Source organism: Gastrolobium bilobum, unplaced genomic scaffold (genome assembly GCF_033153095.1).
Source record: "Gastrolobium bilobum isolate Gb01-03AN ecotype WA unplaced genomic scaffold, APGP_CSIRO_Gbil_v1 utg14484, whole genome shotgun sequence".
NCBI lineage: Eukaryota > Viridiplantae > Streptophyta > Magnoliopsida > Fabales > Fabaceae > Gastrolobium > Gastrolobium bilobum.
Genome location: NW_026898077.1, coordinates 176,084 through 192,003, shown reverse-complemented (window position 1 = coordinate 192,003; position 15,920 = coordinate 176,084). Strand labels below are relative to the sequence as shown.

At 35.4% G+C, this 15,920-nt stretch overlaps 1 protein-coding gene across 1 annotated transcript; it reads right to left on the bottom strand.

The window, feature by feature from the left end:
• Positions 1 to 4,991: 4,991 nt before the first annotated feature.
• On the bottom strand, positions 4,992 to 10,067 carry LOC133312705 (cysteine proteinase inhibitor 12-like). Its single transcript, XM_061513950.1, has 4 exons — positions 9,788 to 10,067; positions 7,940 to 8,159; positions 5,520 to 5,665; positions 4,992 to 5,397 (listed from the first exon to the last, which is right to left on the bottom strand). The coding sequence occupies exons 1-4, from the start codon at positions 9,950 to 9,952 to the stop codon at positions 5,260 to 5,262; spliced, it is 669 nt and encodes a 222-aa protein (XP_061369934.1). The 5' UTR covers positions 9,953 to 10,067; the 3' UTR covers positions 4,992 to 5,259.
• Positions 10,068 to 15,920: the final 5,853 nt, after the last annotated feature.

The following is a 15,920-nucleotide window of genomic DNA, read 5'->3' as shown; positions in this document are numbered from 1 at the left end:
ATTCCTGTTCATGCATGAATGCTCATGGTTTGGTCAAACCCAGAGGTAGAGCCACGTGGAACTTAAGTAAAGGGAGTAGAAGAGGATACGTTCATCCTAGATCTGATGCACTTAAGTCACCATAAATTATTATAATTGCAGACGTTTCAGTTTTAAAGCTTTTTATGGATTTTAATAATTGCAGACGTTTCAGTTTGCATGACTTTATATTTTGTTTATGGTTATTTCCGTTTTGTGTCAGTTTTTAAAACCATTGATGGTCCTTTATTGTCAGTTACTTTTTGTATTGCCTGATTAAAAGGCTTGTTAGAAGGATGTGAAAGCAAGAGTTTTGATGATTGAAGAATGATAATATAGCAGAAAACTCCTGCATTTTCCTGAAAGCCTATTTTCCATATAATTTTGCATCATTTGGTATCAGAGCTCAGGTTGCCTTAAAGATGGCTGAGCAGGAAAATTGCGAAGGTCGTGGTCGTGGACGAAGAGGTCGTGGCGGCAGACGCGGTCAACCTACCGATGGTGATTATTATACTGATGCGAGAGATGCTGAAATTGAGGAAAAGGACAGGCGGATCCAAGAACTCGAACAACTGCTTGCAGAGGCACAGTTGCACGAGTCAGATGAAGGATGGGAATCTGAAAGATCATCTCATGAGGAGGAAAGGAGATTATGGAACCGAAACCAGGAGCGACGAGGACGAAGTCAACCTGGAAATCAATCCTTTTTTGCTAATATTGAGGTGAAGATTGAGATCCCAGAATTCGAAGGCACTACTCATCCAGATGAGTTTATCGACAGGTCACACACCGTCGAAAAGATCTTTGACATCATAGACTTGACAGAAGACCAGAAGGTCCCAATCTATGATGAATATGATGAAGAGCAAGATGATGAGAATCCTGTTATGGATGCTCCAATTTATGACAAGTTCCCTATCTATGATAAGTATGATTGGGAGCAAGACGACGAGAATCCAGAGGTGAAAGAAATCTCTTGTAGTGATTCTGATGGGAAGTCAGTTATTAGAAATTCTAATATCTCTGACAAAGATGAAGTTCTACCCAAAGATATCATGCAGAATGATCCTTCATCCAAGAAGTCTTTAGTTTGCAAGCAGTATTATGAATTTGGGGACAACGAGCATAACAACCTTATGCTCCATGGAGATAAAGACTTAGCTTTTGGTAAAAGTTTAATTGGAGATCGTCAAAGGCAATGAGACTTGCGGGTACATCAGACAAAGTTTTCCTATGACGGATCACAGATGCGATCATTGATCCAAACTACAAATGAATATACCAAGCATGTCAAAGAATTGCATTTCCAAGTTCTAATCTTAATTAGGAAATTTGGTGATATTGTACCAGAAGAGTTGCCGCCTGGATTACCACCTGAAGACGTTGCAGATTCGAGGGCGAATCTTCTCCTAGTGGGAGAGGATGATGCACTTAAGTCACCATAAATTATTATAATTGCAGACGTTTCAGTTTTAAAGCTTTTTATGGATTTTAATAATTGCAGACGTTTCAGTTTGCATGACTTTATGTTTTGTTTATGGTTATTTCCGTTTTGTGTCAGTTTTTAAAACCATTGATGGTCCTTTATTGTCAGTTACTTTTTGTATTGCCTGATTAAAAGGCTTGTTAGAAGGATGTGAAAGCAAGAGTTTTGATGATTGAAGAATGATAATATAGCAGAAAACTCCTGCATTTTCCTGAAAGCCTATTTTCCCTATAATTTTGCATCAAGATCTCACCTGACTATCAGTGGATGAATATTCATTATACAGAGCTTTTAAAGCTTCATTCACCTTGTCTATGTTAATTTGTGCCTCATATTATGATTTGTATATAAGTGGAAAGCAAATTTTCACCGGATGGAATTTACATCGTGGGTCTAAACACTAGCAATGGCCATCAACATATTGCATTCTCCCTAATATTTATCAAATTTGTCTTTCATAACCTTGTCATTCCTTTCATAAAATCATAATTGTCTTCAGATGCAGCATCAATCACTTGTTTCACCCTAAACACTTCAGGAAGGTATAAATTTGCTACCTGGCATAACATTAGTAGCATGAGTGAAAACTTCTAAAAGATGGCATACCTTTTAAACCTTTTCCTAATCCTTAGTTGATGGCAAATAATTATAATGTGGCTCCCACTCCTTATATTCTGAAAAAACATCTTTAAATTTAGAAGCAACAGACAACATTTCATATGTTGAATTCCATCTAGTGGGACAATCAACAACTAGTTTCCTTTCTTTTATGCCCATCTTCTTGATAATATCATAGAAAATCTCCAATCTTTGAGTCAGAATGATTAACATATTTGACACTTTCACGAACATTTTCAACAATAGCTTTGATCTGATTAAGACCATGCTGCACTAGCAAATTCAATATGTGAGCACAACATCTCACATCAAATAGTTGTCCACCAAGGACTAAATTAGTGTTTCTTGCTAATGTGCTTTTCAAATTTCTTATACAAACATCATTGTAGGTTGTATTGTCCACATATACTGAAAATATCTTATTTTCAATTCCCTATAATTGCAGACATTTAAAAATTGCATCAACAACATTTGTAAAAATAAGAAACCTCTAATTTTATTAACTAGAAAAATTAAAGATTCTGAGGTTGTCGCTCACGAGATACTATAGACCATAAATACTAAATAATTAAAGAGAGATGAGTTTAGTAAAAAATTACAACTTTCCCAAGTTGAGTAGCAAAAGAAATTTTTTGCAATAAAACCATAATTGGAGGGGTTAGGTGCCAACAACAACCAAGAATTACAATTAAATCATTTCAAACACGTCCCAAATCTTAGATCTCAAATCATGTCAAATGTGTTATTTTCCTTTTCTTGCCAAAAATATCACAATCATATATGTTGCTTTATTTTGACTTGAATTTGATCGTAATTTGTTATATTTCAAATCACTGCATCTTTCAACAATTGAGCCATACTTATTGGGCCACAACTCTAGTTGACTCTGAGCTTCTTAAATCAATGGTTGGGCTATGTGCATGGCGTAACTGTAAGTGCATCATTCTCCCCTGTTAAGAAAAGATTCGGCGTCGAATCTGCTTCATATTCATTGATATCAATTTCTTTAGACAAAAACTCAAATGATAAATCTTCCTCTATTAAATCTTTACAATCTGATTCTCCATCAGATTTATCGTAGACTGGATTATTATCATAAACTGAATCTTCATCATAAGATGGATAATTATCATAAATGGGATAATCATCATCAATCGGATAATCATCATAAATTGTGTTATGATCGTAAACATCATAGTCAAGAATGTTGATTTGCATCTCGATATCTTGAAAAATGAATTGAATTCCAGGTCGTACTTACCGATTATGTCCCTGGTTTATAATCTCCAAGGGATTGGCGTCCTCCTCTTCTTCATCAAATGCGTCCTCTAATTCCATTACTTCTTCGGATTGAATGCCCAACTTTGTCTACGCAAGTTGCTGCTCCAAATATTGGATTTTCATGCTCTGCGTCTACATAAGTTGTCGTTTTAAATTTTTGATTTTTTCGATAGGGGCCCTCACGAGTTGTCGCTCCAAATCTTGAATTTTCCTGCTCTACGCCTTCACAAGTTGTCACTTCAAAAATTGAATTTTCATGCTCTGCACCTTCAAGATCCTAACATCATTGAAGCAAAATTTAAGGCGCAAGGTATGATGAAAGTTCAAGCAAATCAAAAAGAACAAAACTTACCTTTCAAGTGGGAAACCAAGTGCTTTTGAGATACAACCCTAACGCCAGTTGTCTGTCCACAGGAGGTCTTCCAACAAACTTAGTCTGAGATTTTATGGTCCGTTTGAAGTCCTTGAATGCATTGGTAGTGTGGCATATCGTCTCTGGTTACCAGATGGCTCACGCATGCATCCCGTTTTTCATGTTTCACTCCTGGCCCTTCTTTACAGCGGGACAATACAAGATCCATGATTTTTCTCTAGATCTCCAAGTCACACCACCGAAGCATACTCTGGCGGCCATTGTGCCCAGTCAAACAATCTGGAGACAAGGTCGCAAGACTCCACAAGTACTGGTGCAATGGAATGGGTTGCCGCCAGAAGACTCTACTTGGGAGGACGAGGTTCTTTTGACTCCTGATTCCATACCAAAGGTTCCTCCTTTATCTTTGGATATACATTTGACGCTTAAGACAAACACTAGTGCACAGGGATCTACCGAAGACTTAAGGCTGAAGATCAATGACCAGATACAAAACATCAAGCCCACTTCATTAGGCCACACCATTGAGAACACAAATGCCATTACTCCACTGTGGTTGAAACCAATCACAAGGGAGAGAACGAGATTCTTATCTCCCCACCTACCAATCACAAGATAGTTCTTGCCAGCTTGCAACAACTCCCACAACCCATTTCTCTCGAGAACCTTCCCACCGACAGATCCATGGAACCAAAGACTTCTTATCAGGCTTCAAATTGTGGGCCATCACACCTCGTGGACGAGACCTGTTTTGATGGAGAAGGGGATGTTGTACCCCAAGTCATTGAGCTAAGGGAGAACAAGCCCACTTGCACAAGGAGAAGACCCTCGTATTTATTGGACCACTTTCAATAGTTAAGAAGGCCCAATTTCATGAAATTTTCTTTAATAACTTTTGTTAATTTCTGTCAAAATTAGGATATGTGAAAAACAGAAAACTAATGTAACAAAGTGATGGTATATAGCTCAAGGGGCGGGAATAGAAAATAATTGCAAAATTTGGACAAACTTCTCTCTTCACGTTTTACTTCTCTGATTCTCTCTTCCTCCCTTCCCAGATCTAAACCCTCTACATTAAGCTTTACATGCTAATGGTATTTTTTTTCTCCCTTGGTGAAAAATACAAACTTACATTTGCAGATATTTTATCCAATCATGACATGATTCTATGACAAATGAAATTGCGAATGAAAGTATATGCACCAACTAGTCAACTTTATGTATAGTGTGTTAAGGTATTTACCAAAAGATACACGCGAATCAATTCAGTACTGGAGAAACGAACAGAATGAATTTATAAAAAAGCTAAATGACATATTCACTATTTACTGCATTTTATCTATGTATCTCCAATAGTCAGTATATGTTTTATCCTTTACATTTATACAAGAATACACACAACAGAACATATTCACACTAAAGTTTTTCATACGTTAGGTAACAGCAGCATCACTCCACTTCAATAAATATAAGGATAGTTAATTCAGGAGCGATCTTGTTCCACCCAGCTAACATAAAACTTTCCTCCTAGTTTCTTATTTACTTCAACTCTGAACCTCTCTTCTTTAATTCCCCGGCTTAACTTCAGAAGCAAGTTAAATTTGACATAATCTTCAATGACCTGCATTTTTAGCCAAAGAATGTCAATTGACAAAGATGAATAAGCATAAAAAGCAATATAAATATGTTCCTTGCAATGAAGAGAAGTAGCAAATGAAGCTAGCGACTAATAGAACTTCCCACCTTGGTCTTGGCCACAACAACCTCCATAAGTTTATATGAAGACAGGGAGTTGGACCTCTGTGCAATGGACTTCACAGTATAATTAGCAGCATCTTTGACCTCAGGATCATGAATTGGCACTTCACGCCATCCTAACTTGATCCTCTCTGAATCAAAGTGGTACAGTTCCCAGAAACAACAATTTAGATTTAAATAGAAAATAAAAATTAAGAAATAAAGGAGAAGGATGAGACGCTACTTTTGGAGTAACAACTTTGTGCCCAAAAATCAGTATAAGCAGGGACATAACCAGACCAAAAAGGTTGTAGGTGCAACAATAAAAATTTTCAAGGGTTCAATTACATATTTTATATAAAAAAATCAAAACATAGGGGGAGTTTTGAATTTTTGGAAGTTTTGGAGATGGGAGGAAGTATCGCTCCCCTCACTATATTACACAGTTTTGCCCGAGAATAAGGACCAAGAAATAATGGTAAAGCTGAAGAACAAGAACAAATAATTTGCACTATATAATCATTGGTCAACTCCCATATCAACATAAACTAAAAACCAACTACCTCTTATAGCTAAACAGTCACATAGTCAGTCCTTGCTACATTATAAGTCCAAATGTCCAATAAAGATAACTTAATATTATCAGCGGCAAAGGGGAGAAATTATGGATGATTTGTAGTATCTTATCTAGTATCAACAAGAGCTGCAGGGCCTTGCTCATAAACACCGAAGGGAAGACGGCGGGGGAGACAGACAAACATGCACAAACCCAAAGTTTGTGGTCTTAATACGTGGGAGAGCCCTTTTTGATTTCAGAGGATATAAATTTCTGTCCCACCCGATTACAGATTGAATAACATATGAAAAAGCAACTGAAGGTTTCTAGAAACAAGAGTTTATTTTGCAAGGGACCAAAAGGTCACTTTTACTTTGAAACAATTAACAATATTCAACTAGTCACAACTCACGAGCAAAAAATATGCAGTTAATACCAAGGAACTAGAAATAACTGTTCCAGACATTCATCTAAACATGCACTATTGCACAGATGGCAAATTTCTCTTCTCTTTGATCCGAAAAATGTCCGACATTGGAATCATTTTTTCCAATCCTCGCTTTCTCCTTGTCAACCTTTGGAAATAGTAGTCGGAGTCTTGGGACAGAATCCTCTAAAGAAGAGGACTCTAACTAAACCTACCCAGCTTGAAGAGGCAATAATAGCTTTCATATCAGCAAATAGAAATGTCTTAGTTTATTGCCCATGCCCATTTTCCCTTTAATACGGGCTGTTTTATTTAAGTGCTATTGTATAATAATCCCACAGTTGACTGATATTGTCTCCACTGGGGATGGAGATCATATTTATCCAGCACAAAGAGATCCTCTGTTGGGTTATGACAAGTGGGCCCAGATCCAGCACTGCAGAAGAGCCCATGGAAGTTAGTTACAGGAGAGAGAATGAGTGGATGGGAGGAAAGGGTTATAAGGGGGGGTAATGGAAATTGTAGGGGATAGGATTGTATGAACTTCGGTGGGGGAAATAGTGAGAGGAAGGCTACCATTGGGGTCCCTTGGTGTTTCTTTCTTATCTTTCCAAGGCTGTTTCAGCCATTAGTGTCTTGTTATTTGTATTTCTGCATTTATAATGTTCCAACAGAGCTAAAGTGTCTCTGCTCGTTGGATAATTTCAATACAATCAATCTTGTTTTCCCTCAATTTTACTTGTGTGTTTGATTTGGTTTCATCATCCTCTTAATTAATTTCACATCACTATACAACTATGAGTAATTCATATTCCAGAATCTAAAGAGTTCACTAGTCAAACGAATCTAAATTTTTTTCCAGTAAGACAATAACAAGTTTCTATTTTCTTTTCCTTGCCAACTAAAGGACAAATTGTATGCTTACTAGGATGGAGACAAGGAATAACAAGACTGACAAAATATGCTCAAATATTTGCAATATCAATTGATAATAACTTCAAACGATAAAATGTGGTTGAAAAATTAGTGAATTCATATCAATTTAAATTTATGGACCTCCAGGCATATAAGTTATGGCTATGTTTATCATCCACTGTTATAAATAATAAACTCCATACCAAAATGGTCCATTGTTATTATCCATATTTTTGCAACCTTTAGAAGACGTCATACTGTCCAGTTCTCGTATCACCAAGAATATTATATAAAATGTTGCAACAAACCTTACCATTTTTATTTCCAACAGTACACTGAAACTGAAACTGCTAACATCTGAGAAAAATTCTACATCTTTTTACATATTCCAAAAGCAATAACTTTTGTGCTAATTAAAAGAAGTACTTCTAAATTCAACCTTAAAATGGGGAGACAGGGTGCATCAAAGTGGTGAAGAAGGAAACGTTCTACATGGAAATTTATGAGTAGATATAAGCAATCAATTACCTTGCTTAACACCAAGACCGGAACTCCTAAAGGGAGAGATGACATAAGCACGCTTGAATTCCTGCAACTGCTTGAAGTTCATCCATGGCTTCACCCAAATTTTGGCTTCATATATCTTCTTCTTTCCAGCATCAATTGCTTCCAGTGTAAGATAATATATCTTACCTGCTACCACCTGTTCTTTGGCATTCAATACTCTTGCAAATTCAAGAAGGGCATTCTGCATAAAAGAAATATATATAAATATACCTAAATTTTGATTTAATAATTTGCAGGGGGGGGGGGGGGAGGAAACATTGTCAGACTGGCAAAGTTCAGAAAACTCCATCATGGGTCACTATGCTTGAAACAAGAAATCAACAGAAATATGGATATATAGAACACATTAAAATTGTATATATACATAGATTAGACCTGCATTCCTGCTCCAAGCACAAACTTATTTACGAGACAAGCTGTCGTATCTTTCTTCCTCAAATACTGGCATTTCTTATTGTTCCTTCATTTCTTCCATTCTCAATAATAAACTATTATACTACAATGACTACTTCCATCCACAAATTGAGTAAAAATCAACTATTTTTTTGCCTCACTTGACATTGACTTTTAATAAGTTTGTCATCGGTATATCAATATTTAGTCAGAAAACAAAAAGAAACTGAACGAGAGAGACTTGCAAAAACTGGCTCTATATATCACCTCAAAGATAGAAGTATACATATTTGTGAAGGTAGGACATGGTGAGTAGAGTAATATAAAAATAAAGGTGTTTGGTATCCATACGTCTTTTATTCGCAAGCATCTTGGATACATATGTATAAGATGAAAAGGCATACAAAACATGGATAGCTTATAAATTGAGATTTGAGACTTGTCAGCGAAGGTGGGGGAAAAAAAAGTGAAGTATGAAGGTTAATAAAGTCTTTAACATATGAATTCAAATTCAACATATTTTGGGAAGTGCGAGATACCTGTAATTGCAAGGAATAATCATTTAAACGGATTTTGGATAAATCCTATGACTTTGTACAGTACACCAAAAAAGACATCTAAATCAAGTTTGTAAAATACCTGGGAATACTAGATATCTAGATGACGATGTACCAAACACCTGATTACACCTCCAACAAGTATAGTAAGATTTTTTTATTTTATTTTTTCCCCCTCAGTAAGTCCCCTGCTTTAAACAGTTAAACTTCAAAGATGTATCTTTCACATCCTCTAGGCTTTTTCACCTCACCATCACTATCATCATCACTATAGAGCCTCATTCCTCTATATCACTACTTTTTCATGAATATCATACAATATATTCATTTTAGTACAATAAAATCATGACCCAATGAATAGAATTAAACCGATGACTACTCATCTATACATCAAACATAACTTACAATACCAAAAGAAACAAGTATTTTATGCCAATTATCAATTATTGAACATCTCCTCTTAACAAATTGTCGCATTTCCAGATGTTTCATAATGCCCCGCCAAACAAATTTATTAAAGCAACCAAGATAAGGATTCATGCCTTCTGCTTCTGGTAAGTATACACCCTGATTACAGAAACAAGCACACAAATATTGCTAAAAAATAAATAAATTTTCTTTTAATATATATCAATCCAAGTGAATAATCGCTAAAAGAGGAAATTCACTAACAACCTAGAAAATAAGCACTAACATTGGACAAGGAAGGAAACCAAAAAGGGGAATTTAGTGTATTTACATGCTTTAACTAAACAAACAAAACACACTTTAATGAATGAATCAACGAATGAAACCCCAAGGGCCAAAATTCAATCTTTAATACCAATGTCAATGAAATCAAGGAGAAAAAAAAAAAAACCTCTTTGTTGTTGTGCTCTTGAATTGCGAAACGACCAAGGTTTTCGATCTCAGCAACCTTCATTCTAATGAGGTTGTAGCGTTGCATGCACAACCCCAACTCATAGAAATAGAGCCCAGAAAGTGCAACGAAAGCGGCAACACAGAGCACAAGGCGCTTCATCATCGGTACCACTTTCCTCACTCTCAAATTCTGAAACAACACATCACATGTTCTTACGTCTGAGCTTTGAAAGTTAGTTTGTGAATCTCTGATTTGGGTTGTCTGAGCTTTGAATGTTAGTTTGTGAATATCGGATTTGGGTTGTCTGCGGTTGTAAAACAACTGCTAAAAATCTCAACCGTGAAAATTAACTCATTTTCTTATAAAATTTAATAAAAAAAATGAGAAGCGTTGGATTGATAAAGTGCAGCTTGTGCAGTTATTTGTTAACCTTAGATGATCCATTTCAGTTAAACTGAATTGCGTATGCAAATGCAATACATGGTGACTTGGCTGTTAAGTAAAGGTTCTCCCATTCGGACCCGGCCCACAAAAAAATTATCGTGCGGCCCAATAACTGGGAGTGGGTTTCACCCACAAAATTAATTGACCTATGTTTTTATACTTTGTAATTTAACTCCTTTCTATCCAATAGCTCCAGGCCTATCTCCAATTTTCAAGTTTTTTTAATAAGGTTCAACTATGAAGCACCGACACTTCAAAAACTCTGACGTGTCGTGTTCGACACTCTCCGACACTCCAACACTTCAAAAAATTGTGTTGCGTTGATTTTTTAATTCCAACTATTAGATTCGTTGGATTACAATTACCGTTTTATTGAGTTTAATATAAATATTTTAGATATCTTATGTTTCTTTGCAAAATCGATGAATATTATAAGTTTAGTTTCATTTTTTTGTTAAATTATTGAATATTAAATATAATATACACTACATAAATTAAAAATATTATTTAATATCAAAACGTGTCATAACGTGTCGAAATCTAACATTTTTTTGAATTAACGTGTCGGAGTGTTGTGTCGTGTCATTCCATGTCACGTGTCTCTTGTCAGTCTCGGTGCTACATAAGGGTTCAACAAGTGCTTCAATCAGATGTAGTTTGAAGAATAAATCGGTTGGGAAACTAAAAAAAAAAAAATTACTCAACAAAGAAATTGGAGTAGGGTAAGTGTAGCACCCCATGTCACTGGGCCAAGGGAGTGTAAGCCCAATTGCATCAACTATGTTCAATAGTAAGAGGGCCCAATATGATAAAAACAATGCACTAAAGGCTCCGATTCTAGAATAGGTCGAAAGCACGAAGACATGATTATAAGAAGTTTTGATGGTTGAATAAAATTATGCATGGGAATGAGCTAAAATTTAACAAGTAGCATAGAAACTATCTTCAGACAGAGAAGTTAATTTTATATTTCTTTCTTTCTTCATAAATATTCATATGGTTTGATAGGATGTCATCTATTTTAAAATTTATAAATAATTATAAAGAGAGATATAAATACAAAAGTTTTAAATGACAATATCACATGAAATTTATAGGGAAAGTGTTGTTTATGGAGAAATCTATCTTGTTAATATGGCATAGATAAGTTCCATGAAGAATTGTTGTGGTCTGCTCTTACCCCCCCCCCCCCCACACCCCAAAAAAAATAAAAAATAACCCACATCCACATGTTGATATAAATTTTTTGTTCTTGTAATACAATACATGGATTCACCTATATGTATTTACACCTGTGGTTGCAGGGATATCTTATAATTTTTTGTTGCATGGATTTCTTATGTTGAACTGGTAACCCATTTCTCTTAAGTAAGGTAAGCTGAAATTTGTTAGTCAGTCTAAAATATTACAAAAAGCTTGTTCAATTCGTTTTTATTCTTAGATGCTCCAGGAGCAGGAGAATCTCTTTCTCTATACATTAAAAAAGTAGTTAAAGTGGGACATACCCACCTAGCTGCGATGGAATTTGTTTTGAAAGTATCTTCTTCTTCAATTTTCGGTATGAAGCTTCTGTTATATAAATACTATTAACAAAGTTAGCTTTGGTCTTTTCACATTGTGTTATAGAATTTGTTCTGGTGCGGATGATTTTCATGATGAAAAAATTGTGTTGACTGAAGCAAAAGTCCCTGTTCGATCGGTTCAGTCACTTATTTTTCACTTTCTTTATGCTTTTTCATTGCGGATTAGGGAAATTCTTTAACATACTGAGCATTCTTCACATGAAATTCAACTCATACTAACCTATAATCTTGTACTTTGTTTAAAAAGTCAAGCTGCAATCACGTATGGCAGGTATTAAAAATTACACTAGTTATCACTACATTTTGTATTCTATATATTTGTCAAAATAAGTCTGAATTTTCATTTTCAGAAAGTAACATGCTTATATCCTGAAGCCTGAAGGTACGTCATGAGTGCCTTCCAAAAATAGAAGTTGTATAGCTATATATGGGTTGATATCAGTTGCATGAATCGTGCATTCAATGATCACTTGGTGGAACGGATAATGGAGTAGCTAGTACATTAGTATATCTCCATTCTATGCCTAATTGGTTCAGTAATGTCTTTGCTTCTCTATTTCTAATTTCATTTGTTTTTTAATCTCCGACAAATGATATTATGCTTACAAAATAATAGAGGCGAGCCCTGACTACAGTGATGGAAATGTGAATTTTTTCTTTTTGTTGCTTTCTGGTAAAATCCCACTGGTTACTTGTTCTATTGATGATAATGATATAAAGCCTCAGTAACAGCAGATCCTGATATAAGCATTCAATCATATAACTACCTGTACGAAATAACATTTTATCATGTAGTAGGGATGGAAGTTGGACCCATAAACTACCCTCTCTGCAGAGGATGAATAACTTGTAAAGAAAGAAGTATAATGTTATTTTGCATGAAGTTATGATACACATATTCAATCTTCAGCTAAGTTTTCATTTGCAGTATTTTTCAGCTGAATGAGTGAATATAAAAGTATAGAGATTCCTGCTCCAACCTTGGAGTTTGGGAATGTAAAAAATGAATATCATTAGACTTGTAATTTATTGAACCTATTTTATAAAAGGATCCAAAAGTCACTTGCAGGTAAAGAATCTTGGGCAGTATTAAGCATTTATTCTCTTAGTTAACATGAACTTATTAGATGTACACGAGTAATTACTCTTCAATTTGTTCAATGGAATTAATGATAGGTTAAGGCATTAAAGCTCTTCATAAGTATATTCATCATTAGCGGTGTAAATGGGCCAGGCTGGCCCAACCCGGCCTACATTAAGCTCGGCCCAGGCCCGACCTTTCAGAAAAGTAGAGTAGACTTAGACTTATAAAAAAGTTTTTTTAACAAATAGGCCATAGGCTAATTTTGTCAAGCCCGGCCTACAGCCTTGTAGGCTGACCTATTTAATTTATTAAAATAAAATAATAAAATAATATTTATTTTATGTGGCAAAGACGCAAAGTACCAAATATCAATATCTCTTACTTTTTGTGCTATTTTATTTTATGAAAGGAACACTTGTCTAATGTCTCCAAATTTTAATGCTGTTGCAGCTTAATACCATGGAGTAATGGGTAACTTGCTGGATTATGATGTTACTGATGAAGAACTTTCAATAATACTCTTCTTTCCCTTGTCTTGATGGTGGTTTAAAGATTTTTAAATAAATGACATTCTCTTGTAGACTTTATTTCAGCATCCGGTAATTGTATTTTTCTTATTTTCTCCATTTCTTTGACTCTATTCCTCTATGATATACATTCTAGAGCTGGGGTATTATGTTGACTCTTTCTTGATTGTCATTTTTTTCTTATGAGAAGTACTAGTGCATGCTTGAATAAAACTTTCTTTGCTCTATACAATTATTTTTTTTGCTTAGTATCTACAGTGGGAGGCCTACAAGGTCTGTAGGCCATGTCAGACTTTCTTATTTTTAAAAATGGGCCGGGTTTGGCATACAAATAAAACCTTTAATAGGTCAGTAGGCCAGATAGGCTGAATTTTTTTTGACGTAGGCTTGGGCCAAAAAGGCCAAAGGCCAACCCAGCCTAGCTCATTTACACCCCTATCCATCATCCTCATGTTACCCTAGTGCTTTAATTTTGATACTATTTTCTAACCCTTGAAGATCAAGCTAGTAATAAAATTTGCTGATTATTACACATTGATGGGGATTTCCTCTTGGATGTCATTAGCAGTATGGAGGTCATAAACATAAGAAAAAAACATTGTGAAGGAGCCTGAAACTGGAATGTGCTCTAAGAAATTGGATATTGAAGCAGTGGAACATAGCAGCAAAGATTATATTACATGTATTGTGGTCTTCTGACATCCTGCATCTGCAACAGAGAGAATGTATATGGGTACTTCCTTTTAAATACTAGTCATAACATGTCACAGATCTTATGTATTTTTACATTGCTTTTTTCAATAGCTAAAATGTTAAATGTGGATCCTATTCTTTCATAACAATCCCCCACCCTTTTCAACCGTGGACTATTCAGTTGATTGTAAGAATATCTTTGTATTGATCTTGCCTTCTGAAATCTGTTGGTTCTAATTTGTATTAGACCTTGTGGACCGTACCAAGATCCAGAGACTTCTTAAATCAGGCCCAAGACCTAGGTTTTGGGCTAAAGCCACCCGTTCCAAACCCTTATCACATGAAATAAAATATCTACAAGATAGAGTTATGTTAAAGGACAAAAGGGGATTGAAACAATAGTTCAAATTCTTCAATTGTCCATTCACAACATATTCTTATAGGTATCAAATTTGACAGTTAAGGGGTAACATAAAAGGGCAATGAAAGAGGAACGAGATGTTAACATAATCACTTACTAAAATTTTCACTCTCCTTAGACCATTAAGAGACATTATGTTTACTGCATTCTCGATCAGTTGGTACCTAAATATAGTTCTGTTGATTTCTAAATTAGATCAATAGCAATGTGTTTTGAGATAATCATTATATCGCATTTTCCTTAGTAGTTATGCAGATTGACTTTAATGGTTGTAAAATTACCAAGATCATGAATTAATAATATAGTTGCCTTCAATGTGCATGGTTATTTTCCTAAATGGTATGAATGTCTTTACGCGCAATGTTGGTAATGATACTTCGTTGGATGCTTAATTGATAAATCGGAGTGTGTGCTTGCACTCCGACGCTCAAGTCAATAAGCTTTACGCGCAATGTTGGTAATGATACTTCGTTGGATGCTTAATTGATAAATGAGAGTGTGTGCTTACACTCCTCCGACGCTCAAGTCAATAATGAATTAAAATAAAATATGCAATTAGGATTAAGCGTGAATAATCTATCACTAAAGATCATGGGGCATCGTCTAGAAAGACCTAGCTGGCATTTGTGGGGGTACTGTAAATAGTTATTCTTGGATGTGGGACTAGGGGTATTGGGTTAGGTGGTGGACCCAATGTACCGTTGTGAACAGTTGTATACGCATCCTTTTTTTCAAATTTTACACTCAGTTTGGAAGGAACATAAAGAGTACAGAATGAGGATTGACAATATGGATCAAGCTGGCAGGTGTTCATTTTTCATAGCTACATATCTTCGTTGTCACTAATTTTTACTAGGAAACTTTATTAGGAAACAAATGCATCATACATATTACTTTATGTTTTTGGATGAAATAATAATATTACTTTTGCCTTGTCTTAAATATATGTCCAAGTTTAAGCAGATATGATTTTAAATTTTCGGAAATTGTATGGGTACATCCTCAGGATTGCATAGTAAGTACCTACCATATTAAGCTAATGCATTAAACGAGGACAAGAAAATTAACCTGCAACACGTGGACACCACAATATGTGTATCTGCTCTCCTTGTATGTCCTTAAATTCACCAAAGTCTGAACATGCTAAACATCCCTCAATATCCAATCACCAAAACACAAAACACTCAAATATCTTCTCTTTCAGCCATGTTCAGCACAAACAAGCAGCTTCCAAACAAGGGGAAGGAGAAAGTGAGTGAAGAACTATCTGAAGCAAATTCCAACATGATGAAGGAGATGGTGAACGAAGGACCTGCATTGGAGAGTAAGAACAAGGGGAAGGAGATATTAATCGTTGAAGAACCTAATTCAAACCGGG